This window comes from Gracilinanus agilis, chromosome 2, assembly GCF_016433145.1.
Source record: "Gracilinanus agilis isolate LMUSP501 chromosome 2, AgileGrace, whole genome shotgun sequence".
Lineage (NCBI taxonomy): Eukaryota > Metazoa > Chordata > Mammalia > Didelphimorphia > Didelphidae > Gracilinanus > Gracilinanus agilis.
The window spans coordinates 682,785,404-682,800,648 of record NC_058131.1 but is presented as its reverse complement, the minus strand read 5'-3'; the positions used below and the strand labels follow the sequence as shown (position 1 = coordinate 682,800,648).

Here is a 15,245-nt window from a genome sequence, read left to right as displayed (position 1 = left end):
ATAATAGTGAATATTATAATAGTGAATAGAGTTCACTACAGAGAATTAAACATAACATTTCTCTACATAGGAATACAGATAATTAGATCTCACTGAGGCCCTTAAAAAGGCAAATTTAAAAATTACAAGTTTTCTTTCTTTTCCCTCTGTAACTTATTTACCTTTTCAGGTTTCTCTCGATTTTTGTGGTTCGATATCAAACTTTCCATTCAGCCCTGGTCTTTTCTGTGCAAATACCTGGAATTCTTCAATTTTGTTGAATGCCCATACTTTCCCCTGGAAATATATAGTCAATTTTGATGGGTAGTTGATCCGTGGTTGCAGGCCCAGCTCTCTTGCCTTTCTGAATATTGTATTCCAAGCCTTACGGTCTTTTAGTGTGGAGGCTGCCAGATCCTGTGTGATCCTGATTGGTGCTCCTTGGTATTTGAATTGTCTCTTTCTGGCTTCTTGTAAGATTTTTTCTTTTGCTTGAAAGCTTTTGAATTTGGCAATAATATTTCTAACCGATTTCTTCTCTGGGTCGAATATGGTGGGTGTTCTATGGATCCTTTCGATGTCTATATTGCCCTCTTGTTGTAGGACTTCAGGGCAATTTTGCTGAATAATTTCTTTTAGTACGGAGTCCAGGTTTCTATTAATTTCTGGGTTTTCTGGAAGACCAATTATTCTCAAATTGTCTCTTCTAGACCGGTTTTCTTGGTCTGTCACTCTCTCATTGAGATATTTCATATTTCCTTCTATTTTTTCAGTCTTTTGACTTTGTTTTATTTGTTCTTGTTGTCTTGAGAGATCATTGGTTTCTAATTGCTCGACTCTAGCCTTTAGGGACTGGTTATCGGCTATAATCTTTTGGTTTTCGGCTATAATCTTCTGGTATTCCTTTTCAATCTTGTCATTTCTGGTGTTCAATTTGCTTATCAGTTCATTTGATTTCTGAGCCTCACTTTCCAATTGCAAGATTCTACCTTTTAAACTGTTATTTTCTTGCCAGATCTCTTCCATTTTCCTCAGAATCTCAGTTTTGAACTCTTCCATAGCTTGTGAGGAGTTTTCCTTATTTGAGGAGGGTCCGGATGCTTGTTTGTTCTCCTCCTCTGTTTGCTCGGTTGTCTGGATTTTCTCTGTGTAAAAGCTGTCGAGTGTTAAAGACTTCTTCTTTTTGTTATTGTTCTTTCTCTTCTGAACCTCCTGATGCTGAGTAGCCATCATTAGCCCAGCAGCTTCTCAGCTTTATCCTCGGGCTCAGTGTCTGTTCCCAGTCTATTGGCTCCTGAGGTCTGAATTCTGGTTTTTTCCAAGGTCAAGCCCCCTGGTGGATTCCCTTGCTTGATCCTCTGCTGGAGGTTTCTTTACAAGTCTCAGGGCGCTGCTTCCACAGTCGTATACCCGTCTGCACTGGTTCCCCACTTAGGCTTAGTTCTGCCTCCACCCACGCCTCTACTCAGCCGGCTCTCTGCGCCCAGCGTCCTGCTCCGGCGCGAGCGCTCAGATTTCACGTGCTTTTTTTGACTTAATGGGGTCCTAAGTCTTGCTGCTGTCAGGAACAGGTCCCGGAGCTGCTGATGACTCGATGGGTGCCCCAAACTTGCTCTATTTCTTTTTAGCTGGGTTCGGAGCTATAGGTGAGTGTGGAGGGGGTGGGGGTGGGGCGGTTGCTCAGCTCGCGATTGAGTGAGTGAGAGCCCTTTTTAGCCTGGAAATGTCTCGATTCCACGTACCTTCCACGCTGTGCCCTGTTGTGGGGTTCCTCCTTTCGTCTGGACTTGTTTTTATGTCCCCTTGAGGAGTTTTGTATGTTTCGGTCAGGAGAGGTTAAGAGCTGCTTCTTACTCTGCCGCCATCTTAACCCGGAACCTACTTTTTCCTTTTTGAAGATCTCTAGATTCACAATATCTTTTGATACTGGTTGGTATTTTCTTTGATTTATTTGTCTTTTCAGCTTTGCTTCCTGAACTGGGGCTTTGTGCAAGGGGTCAGATTCTGACCCTTGCTGTACTTTTGGATGGCATGGGGAGCTCTGATAGTCTTTCCTTGGACTCTTCTGCTAAATTCCATCCCTTGGTTTTAGAGCTTTCTGGATCTTTGATATTCAGAACAGTAAATATTTAGAACTTTCTGTGGAATCTCAGGACAGAATATTAGTGACCTCAGGGTCCCTAAACCTTTGGTGTCCAGGTCTGAGACCTGCAATGCTATGCTGGTTTTAGCCTACTGTTTATTCTATGATTTCCACTGTCTCCATTTTGGGGCTTTCTGACCACCCCGTGTCTTTCCCAGAGGGAGTCCTCCACTATTTGCAGAACATTGAAGGATACATAGATCCCTGGCCAGTCCCAGGTTGGCTTTGTAGGCTATGCTGGCTTGGCACTGACTTTTTGTCAGCTTTCTTTCCTATTTCCTTTGGGCTTCTGGCTGACCTCATGCAGTTCTGGAGTGGAGAAAGTGGCTAATTGTTCACTGAATTTCTTTATTATTATTTGGTCCGATGGGAACTTCAAGGTGTTTCTGAAATAGTTATGTGGAAGCTGGGTGATCTGTTTCTTGTTCAAGCAGCCATCTTGACTAGATGCCAGTCCCTGCCTCCATCTCCACCTCCTCACTCCAGTGGTCTTCTCACTCCTCTGGGGTGTATACATTTACTTATCATACTTCTTTTCTAACAAAATTCATTGGTGCCCTAGATGGCTGGTGACCCCAAAAAGGAGAAATTCTCCAAAGGACCTTATCCTTGAGTATGATCTTTGTCTCTTCTCTTTGGATTCCATCACATTTTCTTCCCATCTACTACTTTTTGCATTCTGAACCTCTCATAATCTTAGGCAGGATTATAATAACGCCATATATTCAGTCAAAACAGGTTAATTTTCTTCTTATTCCTCAGGAGCATTTTTCCATTACCTTCAAAGACAAATAACAAATTGAGACTCTTTGATATTGCTTCATTTTTAACTCTTCCTGAATTTAGATTCTCTGCGTTTGAAGGATGGACAGAGCCGTTGTGATGGGAAAGTGGAGATTTCCCTGAATGGAAGCTGGCGCCGGGCCCAACCTGCTTCTTTGGACCTTGATGGTGCCCAGGTATTATGTGGGCAACTCCACTGTGGAAAGGCAGAGAGAATCTATACTTCTCTTACCTCAGGCTCCCAGGTAGCCCTTGTAGGGCTGAGCAGGATGAAGTGTGTGGGTAACGAGACCCAGCTAAGCCAGTGTAACATTTCCACATCTTCCCTGGCTCCAGTGGGGATCACTCAGGATGTGGGTGTTGTTTGTTCAGGTGAGAACCTGCCCAATCCCTCACAACCCTTCCTGGCCTCGCATTTTCATGCTTAATCATGAGCCTTGTCCTTCAGGGAGCAGAAGGATTCGCCTGGTGGATGGCCCCGGCCGCTGTGCTGGCAGAGTGGAGATCTACCACAATGGCACCTNAAAAAAAAAAAAAAAAGTTGGAGGGGATGTATAAAAATGGGGACACTAACACTATTGGTGGAATTATGAACTGATCCAAGTATGCTGGAGAGTAATTGGGAATTACATCTTCCCCCCCAAAAAATATGCTATAAAACTGTATATACCCTTAGACACAGCAATACCATTCCTGGATCTGCTTCCCAAGGAAATCAGAGAAAAAGAACTATTTATAGCAGCTTTCTTTGTGAGGATGTCCATCAATTGAAGCATGACTGAGCAAATTGTGATATATGATTGTGATGGAATACTGCTGTGCTGTTAAGAGATCATAAACAGGTTGATTGAGAGAAAACTTGGAAAGACCTACAGGAAGTAATAAAAAGTGAAACAAGTAGAGCCAAGAGAATTTTATAAACAGCTACAAAATTAAATTTTGAAAAATAGCTTGTAAACGTCCACTTCCAGGGAATGAACTGAGTAATAGAAATATGAATGCCATAATCTATTCGTAATTATCCTTTTTACAGGTAATGATATGGTGTAGACAGGAGATATAGGATTTGAGACCAGGGAATAAATTCTATTAAATCAGTGATTCCCAAAGTGGGTGCTACCACCCCCTGGTGGGTGCTGCAGTGATTCAGGAGGCAGTGATGGCCACAGGTGCATTTATCTTTCCCATTAATTGCTATTAAATTTTTTAAAAAATTAATTTCCAGGGGGCTAAGTAATATTTTTTCTGGAAAGGGGGCAGTAGGCCAAAAAAGTTTGGGAACCACTGTATTAAATAAATAAATTTTAAATGTAAAATATAAATATTGAAGTTAATCATATCATAGTAGGGGAAAGGGAGGTTGAGCATTCTTTGGGTCAAAAAGCAGGTCCAGCAATTTCTCTGATATTTTTAAAGAATCAGCCATCTTATGGACATTGGGGGAAAAGAGTTGGAAAACTTCTTGCTTATTCATTTATAGTGGGGCATGTATATACTTATTTGTTGATTTCTTTATAAAACACTTTTTTATTGCTATCCTTTGTCTTTACAACATATAAATTCCCCACTATATATTTCTTCCCTGCTTGTTTTGGAGAACTATCACTTGTTTTGGAGAATAAGAAAGAAAAAATAAGAGGAAGAAAAACTGTTCCATAAAAATAACCAACTTATTAATAAACACTGATGTTCTAGATAATAATGGACACTGAGGTCTCCTCTTTCAGCAAAGAATGGGTTACGGTTGGAGGTGGAGAGAATCTTTAAGTTTTTCTAAGCTTGGTTGTTAAAATTTTATACCATTCAGCATCAGTTATTTTGTTATCTTTCCTTCCATTTACATTGTTGTCATCTCATTTCACTGATTCTGTTTGTTTCGTCCTCCATTAGTTCATTTAGGTTTTCTCCTACTTCTTCATATTCATCACATTTCTATAGCACAGTAATATTCTTTTATATGATGGAGATAATTTATTTAGAAAATCTGTGGGCACCTTTTTCTAGTTCTTTTCTTTTTCTTTTCTAGTTCTTTTTTTCTAGCTTTTTTCTTTTTCTAGTTCTTTTCTACCCCTGCTCAATGCTACTATAAATACCTTAATTCATATTAGACCTTTCTATTATTGACCTCCTTGGGGTTTGTGTCTAGCAGTTGAATCTGTGGGTCAGAGATTATATATATATATATACATACATATATAAATACATATATAATTTTCTTGGTGGAACTACATATTTAAAACTCTGTTGGGGGCAGCAAGATGGATCAGTGGGTTGAGTGCCACAGCTAGAGAGAAGAGGTTCTGGGTTCAAATCTGGTCTCAGATACTTCCTAGCTTGGTGACTTTGGACAAGTCACTTAGCCTCCATCACTCAACCCTTATCACTCTTCTGCCTTGGCACCAACATACAATATTGATTCTAAGAAGGTAAGAGTTTTTTGAATTCTATTGTTTGCTTATATGTCATATGTTCAGTGAGGCTAGGGAGAGTTATATTTCATTACATTAGAAGTTATTGGGGAGGAGAGGTTTAAGTAAATGATTGGTTTCCTTTGAGTTCAAATCTGGTCCTATAGAAATCACATAACCTCCCTCAGCCTTAATTTCCTTATATATAAAATGGGGATAATAAAAGTATCAACTTTCCAGGGTTTTCTGAGGATCAAATTAGACTGTATTTGTAAAGTACTTTGTAAACTTTGAAGTATTATATAAATAATAGCTATTGTTACTTGGAGAAACAAAGGGGCAGCTTGCAGAGGTTGCTTGAAGGGGACAAACTGAGTCAGCTCTTCTTTTCTCTATCTTGTCCTCTGGTATTAGAAATCTGACTTAAGGATTCTTCCATGATGAGGGCTGGTAGAAGGATTCTGTGATGTTTAGAATGAGGGAGAAAAAAAACTTAGGGAGAACACGATGGCTATATTCAAGTATTTAAAGGACTTGTGGAAGATTAGATGTGTTCTGCCTCAGAGAACAGCAGTAAGAACTGTGGGTGGAATTTACAGACAGGCAGATTTGGGATCAATGATAGCAAAAGCTAACTAAAGGTTAGAACCATCCCTAAAAAGATAGGTCTCTCAGGTTGTGTCTCACTGAAGATCTTTAGCTGAGGTTGATTGTTTTCTTGTTGACATAATTGCAAAAAGAGGACTTTGGTAAAATATAGACTTGTCATTTTGGTCTTGGTGGTCCCTCTGAGGTCTGAAATGTTGGAATTTCATGATTGCTCAGGATACACAGAAACCCGGCTTATAGGAGGTGAACATCGGTGTGAAGGGCGTCTGGAAGTGCAAAGAGGCCTGACCTGGGGCACTGTCTGCGACTCTGATCTTGATCTTCCAATGGCTAATGTTATCTGTCAAGAAATAGGATGTGGAATAGCTGTCTCCATCCTGAGAGGAGCTTACTTTGGAGAAGGTCCTGGAGAGGTGTGGAGAGAGATCTTCCAATGTAGAGGGAATGAATCCCACCTGTTTTACTGTCCCCGGAAGCTGAAGCAGGAAGACTCATGTACTCATCGGCAAGATGCAGGAATCAGGTGCTCAGGTGAGAGCCTTGTGAAGGACCCATGAAGTCTGTCAACATGTATATCTTAGTTTCTTCTTCCAAATCTATCAAGAAAGAATCTGAAAAAAATCCATACTTACTAAGGTACAAATTCTTTATTAGGTTTCAGTTGTTACTTTCATGGGAACACTTGGATTTTTAGCAAAGCCTCTATTTGACTAAAAACTTCAGAATATGACCTTAATATAGAAATATGTTTGTTTGTGATTGTTTTGTCTGGAACCATCCAATAATCATTCCTTGAAGGCAACCACATATTCTTCTAACCATGAAAACAATCTTAGCCTCTATGGAACAGAATTGAGATTAGAAGGAAAGAAGCAAAGGGAAAGAGTATTGGGTAGTAAGTGTTTACTTAGTAAGTGTTCAAAGAAAGTCAATAAGAGAGTTTTGGACTCTCTTGGTGTCTATGTATGAAAGACTCCTCTGAAGTAACCCACTTTATTTATTTTTTTTTTGCAGAATTTAGACTGGTGAATGGAAGTAGCAATTGTACTGGAACAGTGGAACTACAGGTACAGGGAGTCTGGACCCCACTTTGTGCTTCCCACTGGGATATAGAAGATGCCACTGTCCTATGCCATCAACTCAACTGTGGCAGTGCCATAGCTACCCTGGAAACGACCTCTTTTGAGGAAGGTGTTGGTTCCATTTGCCCTAATGAATTTCATTGCTTGGGCACAGAGTCTCATTTATGGAATTGCCCAGTAAGCACTTTGGGGGCATCATCCACCTGTCCTTTTGGGTATTTGGCAGTAACTATTTGTTCAGGTGAGTACTGAGTGAGAAAGAGAGATGGGCACAGTAGGGGGTTTTCTATAGAGTCATCATTTCTTCATGGTGCTTGTATCATAAAATATACCATTTCTTTCAATGTCCTATGCTGATTATGTCTCTAACTCCAGATCTGCCAGGATCTGTGCAGCTGAGGGATGGATACAGTCGCTGTGATGGAAGAGTAGAGATTTCCTTGCATGGAGTCTGGGGCCGAGTCCTGGATGCTGCTTGGGACCTTAATGGTGCCCAGGTGGTGTGTAGGCAGCTCCTTTGTGGAAAAGCAGAGAGAGCCACTAACCCTCCTACACGACACCACAGGGGAGGTCCTGTAGGCTTGAGTAGTGTAAGGTGTGTTGGCAGTGAGACCCAACTGAGCCAGTGTAACATTTCCACATCTTCCCTGGCTCCAGTGGGGATCACTCAGGATGTGGGTGTTGTTTGTTCAGGTGAGTACCTGCCCAATCTCTCACAATCCTTCCTGGACTCTCATTTTCATGCTTAATCATGAGCCTTGTCCCTCAGGGAGCAGAAGGATCCACTTGGTGGATGGCCCCGGCCGCTGTGCTGGCAGAGTGGAGATCTACCACAATGGCACCTGGGGCACCGTGTGTGATGATGCCTGGGACCTCTCTGATGCCAATGTGGTCTGCAGACAGCTGGGATGTGGCGTGGCCCTCAGCGCCACGGGATCTGCTCACTATGGGCCAGGGGCTGGTCTTATTTGGCTGGATGAAGTGAGCTGCTCTGGAAATGAGTCTGAGCTGTGGCAGTGCCCATCCCAAGGCTGGGGCCAGCATGACTGCAGACACAAGGAAGATGCTGGAGTTCTCTGCTCAGGTCAGTTCTAAGTCTTTTTGGGATGCTTGGAATTCATTTCTAATCTACCTTTCTGTGACTTCTATTCATCACTCCTAATTCTGGTCTCTGGTGTCAAACAGAGCAAATCCAATCTTTATTCTGCATGGCAGATTTACTTTTCCTCAAGTCTCTGATTATCCAATGTAAACATTTCCAGTTTCTTGCATTGCTCCTCACAGAGCATGGATTTGAGGTCTTTCACCACTCTAATTGTCTTCCTCTGGACACTTTCTTGCTTATCCATGATCTCCTTTTAGTCTTTCCCCCCAAATTGAACACAATACCCTACATGTGTTCCAACCAGGACAAAGTATAACAGGACTGTCACTTCCTGCCTCATATTGCATCAGAATGTTTTGGGGCTCTTTTTTTGGGATGCCATACCCTCATATGAACTTCCAGGAGCCCTATGAGATCTTCAGACAGTCCAATGTTCTTCTCATCTGTCCAAATTTTTTTCAACCCTGGCAATATGAATTTTTTACATCTTTTTAGAAAACTTATATTGGATTATACTTGATAAAGACAGCTACTTGTTGATTCCACAATCTACTAACCAGTAGTGTATCTATATGATGATCACAGAATATTCAGGATTAGAAAATAAACTTTGGTTTGATCCATAAATAGAATCATGGAGGTTCCAGAGCAACAAGGCCACTGAGACTACATTCACATGGGACCTCCATCAAGACATGGGTTCTTGTAGATATTTCAGTAGCATTCATGGAACTGACACTGGGATTTTTTCTCTGATACCATCCAGATTAGATTGCTCACTAGGCATTTCAGTGAAATCTCAGCAGGTTGGTAGGACTTTCTATGTGCTGGTGGCATAGAGGAGAGGGACTTTGACACTAGGAAACCAAGACACTATAGATATATAATCAGTCTTTTGCACATTTTAGATACTCTAGAATTTTGTTGATCATTGAGGTTTCACCCATGTTTTCTGTTGTAAAATGCTGAAGGGAATACAAATAATTAGCCATGGCTCCTATATTCATTCATTCTTTCACTGATCTCATTTGTTAAACATTTAACTACATTTAAGGCATTATTCTAAACACCAGTGGATCAAAGTTTTAAATTCCATTGCCCCTGCCTTTCAGGAGCTACATTCTATTTAGGTTGGGGGAGTGATGGACAAAAACATGATATATACATGGATAAGCATATTAAAAGGCAAGGAGCTACTATACAGGGATATGAGTGATACACAGGAAAAAAAATTATGACACAGAGGGGATATAGCACAAGGCAATAAAAAATCCAGGGTTAACCTGTATAATGACTTGTACCTTCATTCTTAGAGTTCACAGCACTGAGACTGGTTGGTGATTCCCACCACTGTGCTGGGAGATTGGAGGTTTTCTACAATGGCACCTGGGGAAGTGTCTGCAACACAACACTGAATGAGATCTCCCTGGCTCTCATATGCAAAAACCTGGAATGTGGAGAAAAAGGGTGGCAGGAGTGGAAACCAGAACCTGAAGACAACTTCACAATGTCTTGGTTGGGTAACATTCAGTGTCAGAAGCAGTCCAATTTCTCTCTCTGGCATTGCTCATCTACACCTTGGCAGGAACGTCTTTGCCATCATGAACATGAGGTCCGGGTCATCTGTGAAGGTGATTGCTCTGCACAAGAGGCTCTGAGCTGGGGTAGCCAGAATAGGGCAGAGGAGGAACAAACATTAGATATACTCATTCTAGGCTGGATGCTAGACCCCAGAACTGTGGAAATGACCAGGGAAGCAATTCCTCTCTTGGCTTAGAGCTGTTTTTGTGAAGACTGTTGGTCTGTAAGATGTTCTAAGGTATATGTTAATTCTGCCTGAAAAATACAATGTCTCTTTTGTCACATAGCAAGGCCTAGGTTGTCATCTGTGTATTTTCTCCTTCCTGCAAGGAAAGAAGGAAGGATATTCCTGAAAATCCTCGCCAGGAGATAAAGGGAGGCTATAATGTCTTGGCATAACTAGAACAGGAAAGGAATCCGATGAAAGAAAGAGGGAGAACAAATTGAGGATGAGGCCCAATTCCCAGCAGATTTACATAATTGAAATTCTTTTAGAACTTTAAGGATTTCAAAATTATTGACATATTTTATCTTACAACAACTTTACAGCTTGGGAATTTTTGAAAATCCTTTTGAAGAAGGGGAAACTGAGAGAGGTATAGTGATACAAGCAAGGTCACACAGTAAGGAAGTGTTTAAGTTGAACTTGAACTCATGTCTTCCTGACTCAAAGCCTCTGACCATTCCAAACAAATCATAATGGCTAGAATTTAGCAAGGCTTCACAATCTGTAATGTATCACACATATCATATCAAGTTAGTCCCCCAACCACTCAGTTATCTTGGTAGTATAAGGAGTACCAGAATTAATTGCTAGTAAATTATAATTCTCCAGATGTTGTACAAAATCTTGTTATCCAGTTCATAGTTGTATAGTGTCTTCAATATGATATTAGACAAATGGTCATCCAACCTCAGATTGAGAACCTCCAATGACTGGACAAGGAAGCCAAATGAAGGCTATTGCATGTTGAGGCAGGTTTAATTTTTTTTAAACCCTTAACTTCTGTGTATTGACTCATAGGTGGAAGAGTGGTAAGGGTGGGCAGTGGGGGTCAAGTGACTTGCCCAGGGTCACACAGCTGGGAAGTGTCTGAGGCTGGCTTTGAACCTAGGACCTCCCATCTCTAGGTCTGACTCTCAATCCACTGAGCTACCCAGCTGCCTGGCAGGTTTAATTTTAAGGAAATTTTTTTGCATTAAGATACCATCTGTTTCTGAAACTTTTTAGCCTTCAGTTTTTCCTTCTGGAATCAACCAGAAGACATCTCATGTCTCTTTCAAAATACAGTATTTCAGTCTTGAAGAAAGTCACTGTGTCTCTCTTAAGTCTTCTCTTCTTCAGAATAACTATTCTACTTCCTTCACCAAATTCCCACATGGTGCAGGTTTTAATCTCCTCATAGTTGTCTTCATAGACTCCAGTTTGTCCACATCCTTCTGCAATATAATTCCTAGATCTTGATATGATACTCCAGACATGGGCTGACCATCTGATCACTATACTTCAATGTATGAGACTAAAGATGACCTCCTCTTTTAACTTCTATACCATGCTGTGGACTCATATTGTACCAAAAGGCTACTAAAACCCCAGATCTTTTTCTCATGACCATAATAGCTCCATCCTATATCTAGCAGTTAGTTTTCTGGACTGTTGTAAAAACTAATATTTATCCTTATTAAACTTTATTATGTTGATTAGAACCAACTTTTTATACATCTCCTCTGTGGCACCTAGTGCATGCTTGAATATATTAATGGATTGATGATCATATAAATAAGCTTATGAAGCTCTTAAGTGTCAGGCACTGTGTTAAATTCTGGGGATACAAAGGCAGAGCTGAAACAGTCTCTATATTCAAGAAACTTGTATTTCATCTGGGAGAGTTGAAGTTTACACCTCAAAATATATACAGTATAAATAGGGGGAATGCAATCAAGGTAGTTTGGACAGAGATTGCACTAATAGAGGAGTCAGGAAAGGGCTAATATAGTAGATGATGCTTAAATACATTTTTGAAAGATTCTGATAAATCTAGTCTAAATTGTATATGATCCACGTCTTCTTGTTCCCTCTAATTTCATTCATGTCCTTCTAAATATTTTCTGTCAAATTCACTGCATAACTTCCTATAGGGCAGTGGTATAGGAATGAAATAGAAATGAATAACTGTGTATCTCATACTGACCTAGAGAACAACAAATTGACATTATCTTTATGTATTTTTATGTGTTTGGTTACACATTTCCCAATTACATTTTAATCTGCTTTCACTCACACTGGGAAGTTTTGGGGCCCAAAGACCCATGGACTGTTCTGCTTCAGAGAGTCTTTTAATATTTAATAAACAACAGTAAAAGAATTGGACTCTTCAAACATCATCCCATGATCTCATAAAGCCCTCTTCTTTTCTGCTCACACATATTCTGGAGGATACCTTTGACATCCTTTTTCATGTGTAGTCCTTCTTGAATATTTTTCATAGAGGTAAAAAAATAAGCATATTCTACCAAGCATGAGGAGTATTCACATTGTAAAACAAAAACCTGAAAATAGGGAGGAATTCAAGGGGGAAGAGGCTGAAAAAAGAAGTTCCTTCTTTTCCTAAAAGCAAATGGAACTAAAAGTTCCCGGCATTTCAGGTAAGGCAATGGAAGCTCTAAACTTGAAAGGGATGCACTTGGTAGATGTAGGTAGGGAAAAAGAGTGGGGTAAAAGATATTTTTTTTTGCAGGAAGTCCAGAAGGAATTCTCAAGAGGATAACAAAGACATACAATTCCTCCACTTCCCACAATAGCACAGGTATCTATAAGTTTGAAGCTCAGTCTTTTGTCTCCATTGCCACCTGTTTTTTTAACACCCTATGAATGCATTTTCAGAGGACAAACTGAGGGTCATGGGTGGAAAGGATGGCTGCTCTGGACGAGTAGAGATCTGGCATGGAGGCTCCTGGGGAACAGTGTGTGATGATTCCTGGGACCTGGCAGATGCTGAAGTTGTATGCCAGCAGCTGGGCTGTGGCCCAGCTATATCTGCTCCAGGAGAGGCTGCCTTTGGACAGGGGACAGGAAAAGTCTGGTTGGATGAGGTGCAGTGTAAGGGGAATGAATTGTCTCTATGGGACTGTCCTGCAAATCACTGGGGACATAGTGACTGTGGCCACAAGGAAGATGCAGCTGTGAATTGCTCTGGTGAGTAAGGGTTCCCTGAATAGAATGTGGGAGGGAGAGAGAGATGATCAATAGTAGCATAAACACTATCTCTTCTGAGATGGTTGACAACCATGACTGCCTGACCACTCTGGTGCCTTCTAATTTTTCTCTGTAGATGAGAGACAATCGACTACATCGCCACCCCAAACAGGTAACCTGCCCTTCTCTCTCTTCATGGCCTTTATTCATCATGTCATCCTCAAAGATAATTACTTCCAGTCTCAGATTACCTGCTGAATCAAAAGCCAACTGAGTGGTAGCACCCTGGGCAATGTGGGTACAAAGAAATCCTGTGCTCTCTACAGATGTAGGTGGAAGAGTAAGGCTTCCATTAACCAGCCATCAATCAGACCCTTTAGCCCACAGCATTTTGGATGTGAATAACAAGTTGGTGAGGCTGATCCCCACTGGGGATGACCAATTGTCTTTCAAGGTTCTTCCTATTCAAGCCTGTCTACCTCAGCTGCTTCAGAGAGATTCACCATACCTATAATTGTCTTCATCATCCAGGGAACTCTTGTCTGCCTAATACTCATATTCATGGCAGCATGGCTGGGTCACAAGAGGAGACAGAGAAAAGGTAAGAACGTACCCTTTTTTTTTTTTAGCATTTTTTTTACCTTTACTTTCTGTCTTGTAACAACTCTAAGTAAGAAGAGCAAGGGCTAGGCAAATGGGTTCAAGTGACTTGCCCAAGGTCACATAGCTAGATTGTCCACTTAGGTACCCCTTCATTGAGCTCTTTGAATGAGGAATGAGATCTGAGGGGAAAGAAAGGGAAAGGTAAAAAAATGTCCAATTGCAAATATTTTTTGTTGTTGCAACAATTTTCTTGGGAAGAATAGTCCAAGCAGGAACCTATTTTCCAAAAGGAATTATGATTTACTTTCCCTCATAAATGATTTATGATTTGGGAGGTTGTATCCCAAATAATTTTAACGCCTACTGCACTTCTGCATTTAGACTATTATATCCTGAGCATTTCATACCCTTTGTTGATGTGCAGTCAAACCCCTTTTCATTCAACTGAGGGAAGATTGCAGTTTGTTTTTTTTTAAACCCTTGTACTTTGGTGTATTGTCTCATAGGTGGAAGAGTGGCAAGGGTGGGCAATGGGGGTCAAGTGATTTGCCCAGGGTCACTGATTGCAGTTTTTTTGTAGGAGATGGCATTTTTTTACAAGACCCTAGATAAAATGTCCCATTCCAAGATATATTTGCATCAATATGCTTGAAGTGTCCTTTTATTTTTTAAATTTAATTTTATTGATTAAGAAAAAATTTTATTAAGAAAATTAAGAAAATTTTATTAAGAAAATTGATTAAGAAAATTAAATTAAATTTTATTTTATTGATTAAGAAATTTTTCCATGGTTACATGATTCATGTTCTTTCCTTCCCCTCATCCCACCCCCTCCCATAGCCAACACACAATTCCATTGGGTTTTACATGTGTCACTGATCAAGACCTATTTCCATATTATTGATATTTGCACTAGGGTGATTGTTTAGAGTCTACATCCTCAATCATATCCCCATAAAGTATCCTTTTATAAGCTCTGTGGTTCTCTGTTAGAGAGAACATCTCAAAATCATTTGTTCAGAAGGTTAGAGGGTTTTAGAATTTCATGATCAATTTGATCAAGGTTCTGAATAGAACTTTCCTTTTGAGTAGGTAGAGCGAGAGGCTCTGAGGTATGATTTTAGGAGTCTAAGAAAGTTCAAATATATAGTTCTTGCTGCTATGCTATTCACACAGAAGTCACTTCATAATTCTTGAAATACCATCTCTTCTAAACCTCTCTGCACTTGGACTTATTGATGCCCAGTTTCACTGTTTGGATTAAATTCCTTTTATCCTTTGTTAAAAATGTTATTACTCCTGAAAAGGGTAGCCTAAAAAGTTTTATTAACTGATTATTTGGCATTTTAACAATTTTTTTATCCAGAGACTAAGTTTTATTAGCAAGAATATAGAAAGAACACAATTGTAGCAAGGAAAGGGAAATGAAAGGCACGTATTTTACTGACCTAGACATTTTAGAGAAGGCTGACCCTGCTGGGATATCTCCATTTCACCTGTTTCTGCAAAGAGCTCCTTTCGATGAATAAACCTCCTACGTATATATCCTCATGAATCCCATTTCCTTCCTAAATCAATGCCATGGTAAGATAGCACACAGAGGGGCTTCTACATTGAGATAAAGAATTTCCTCTGAAAACATATTTTATTTTTGGGGGTATTGAAACTCAGATAATCTTGGGATACCAACTCAAAGGCTTATGGATTTACAGTTTAAAAGAGCTAGTATTACAGAAATCATCTAGTACAAGCCTTT

General features: G+C 40.2%; 1 protein-coding gene across 1 annotated transcript in view; it reads left to right on the top strand.

The window, feature by feature from the left end:
* Nucleotides 1–13,144, top strand: part of LOC123234362 (scavenger receptor cysteine-rich domain-containing protein SCART1-like) — a 43,382-nt gene extending 30,238 nt beyond the window's left edge. The window contains exons 4-10 of the mRNA XM_044660268.1: nucleotides 6,139–6,453; nucleotides 6,937–7,245; nucleotides 7,380–7,697; nucleotides 7,774–8,088; nucleotides 9,423–9,740; nucleotides 12,575–12,886; nucleotides 13,023–13,144. Coding sequence (XP_044516203.1) covers nucleotides 6,139–6,453; nucleotides 6,937–7,245; nucleotides 7,380–7,697; nucleotides 7,774–8,088; nucleotides 9,423–9,740; nucleotides 12,575–12,886; nucleotides 13,023–13,144 — 2,009 coding nt within the window. The remainder of the gene's footprint in view (nucleotides 1–6,138; nucleotides 6,454–6,936; nucleotides 7,246–7,379; nucleotides 7,698–7,773; nucleotides 8,089–9,422; nucleotides 9,741–12,574; nucleotides 12,887–13,022) is intronic.
* The last annotated feature ends 2,101 nt before the right edge of the window (nucleotides 13,145–15,245 follow it).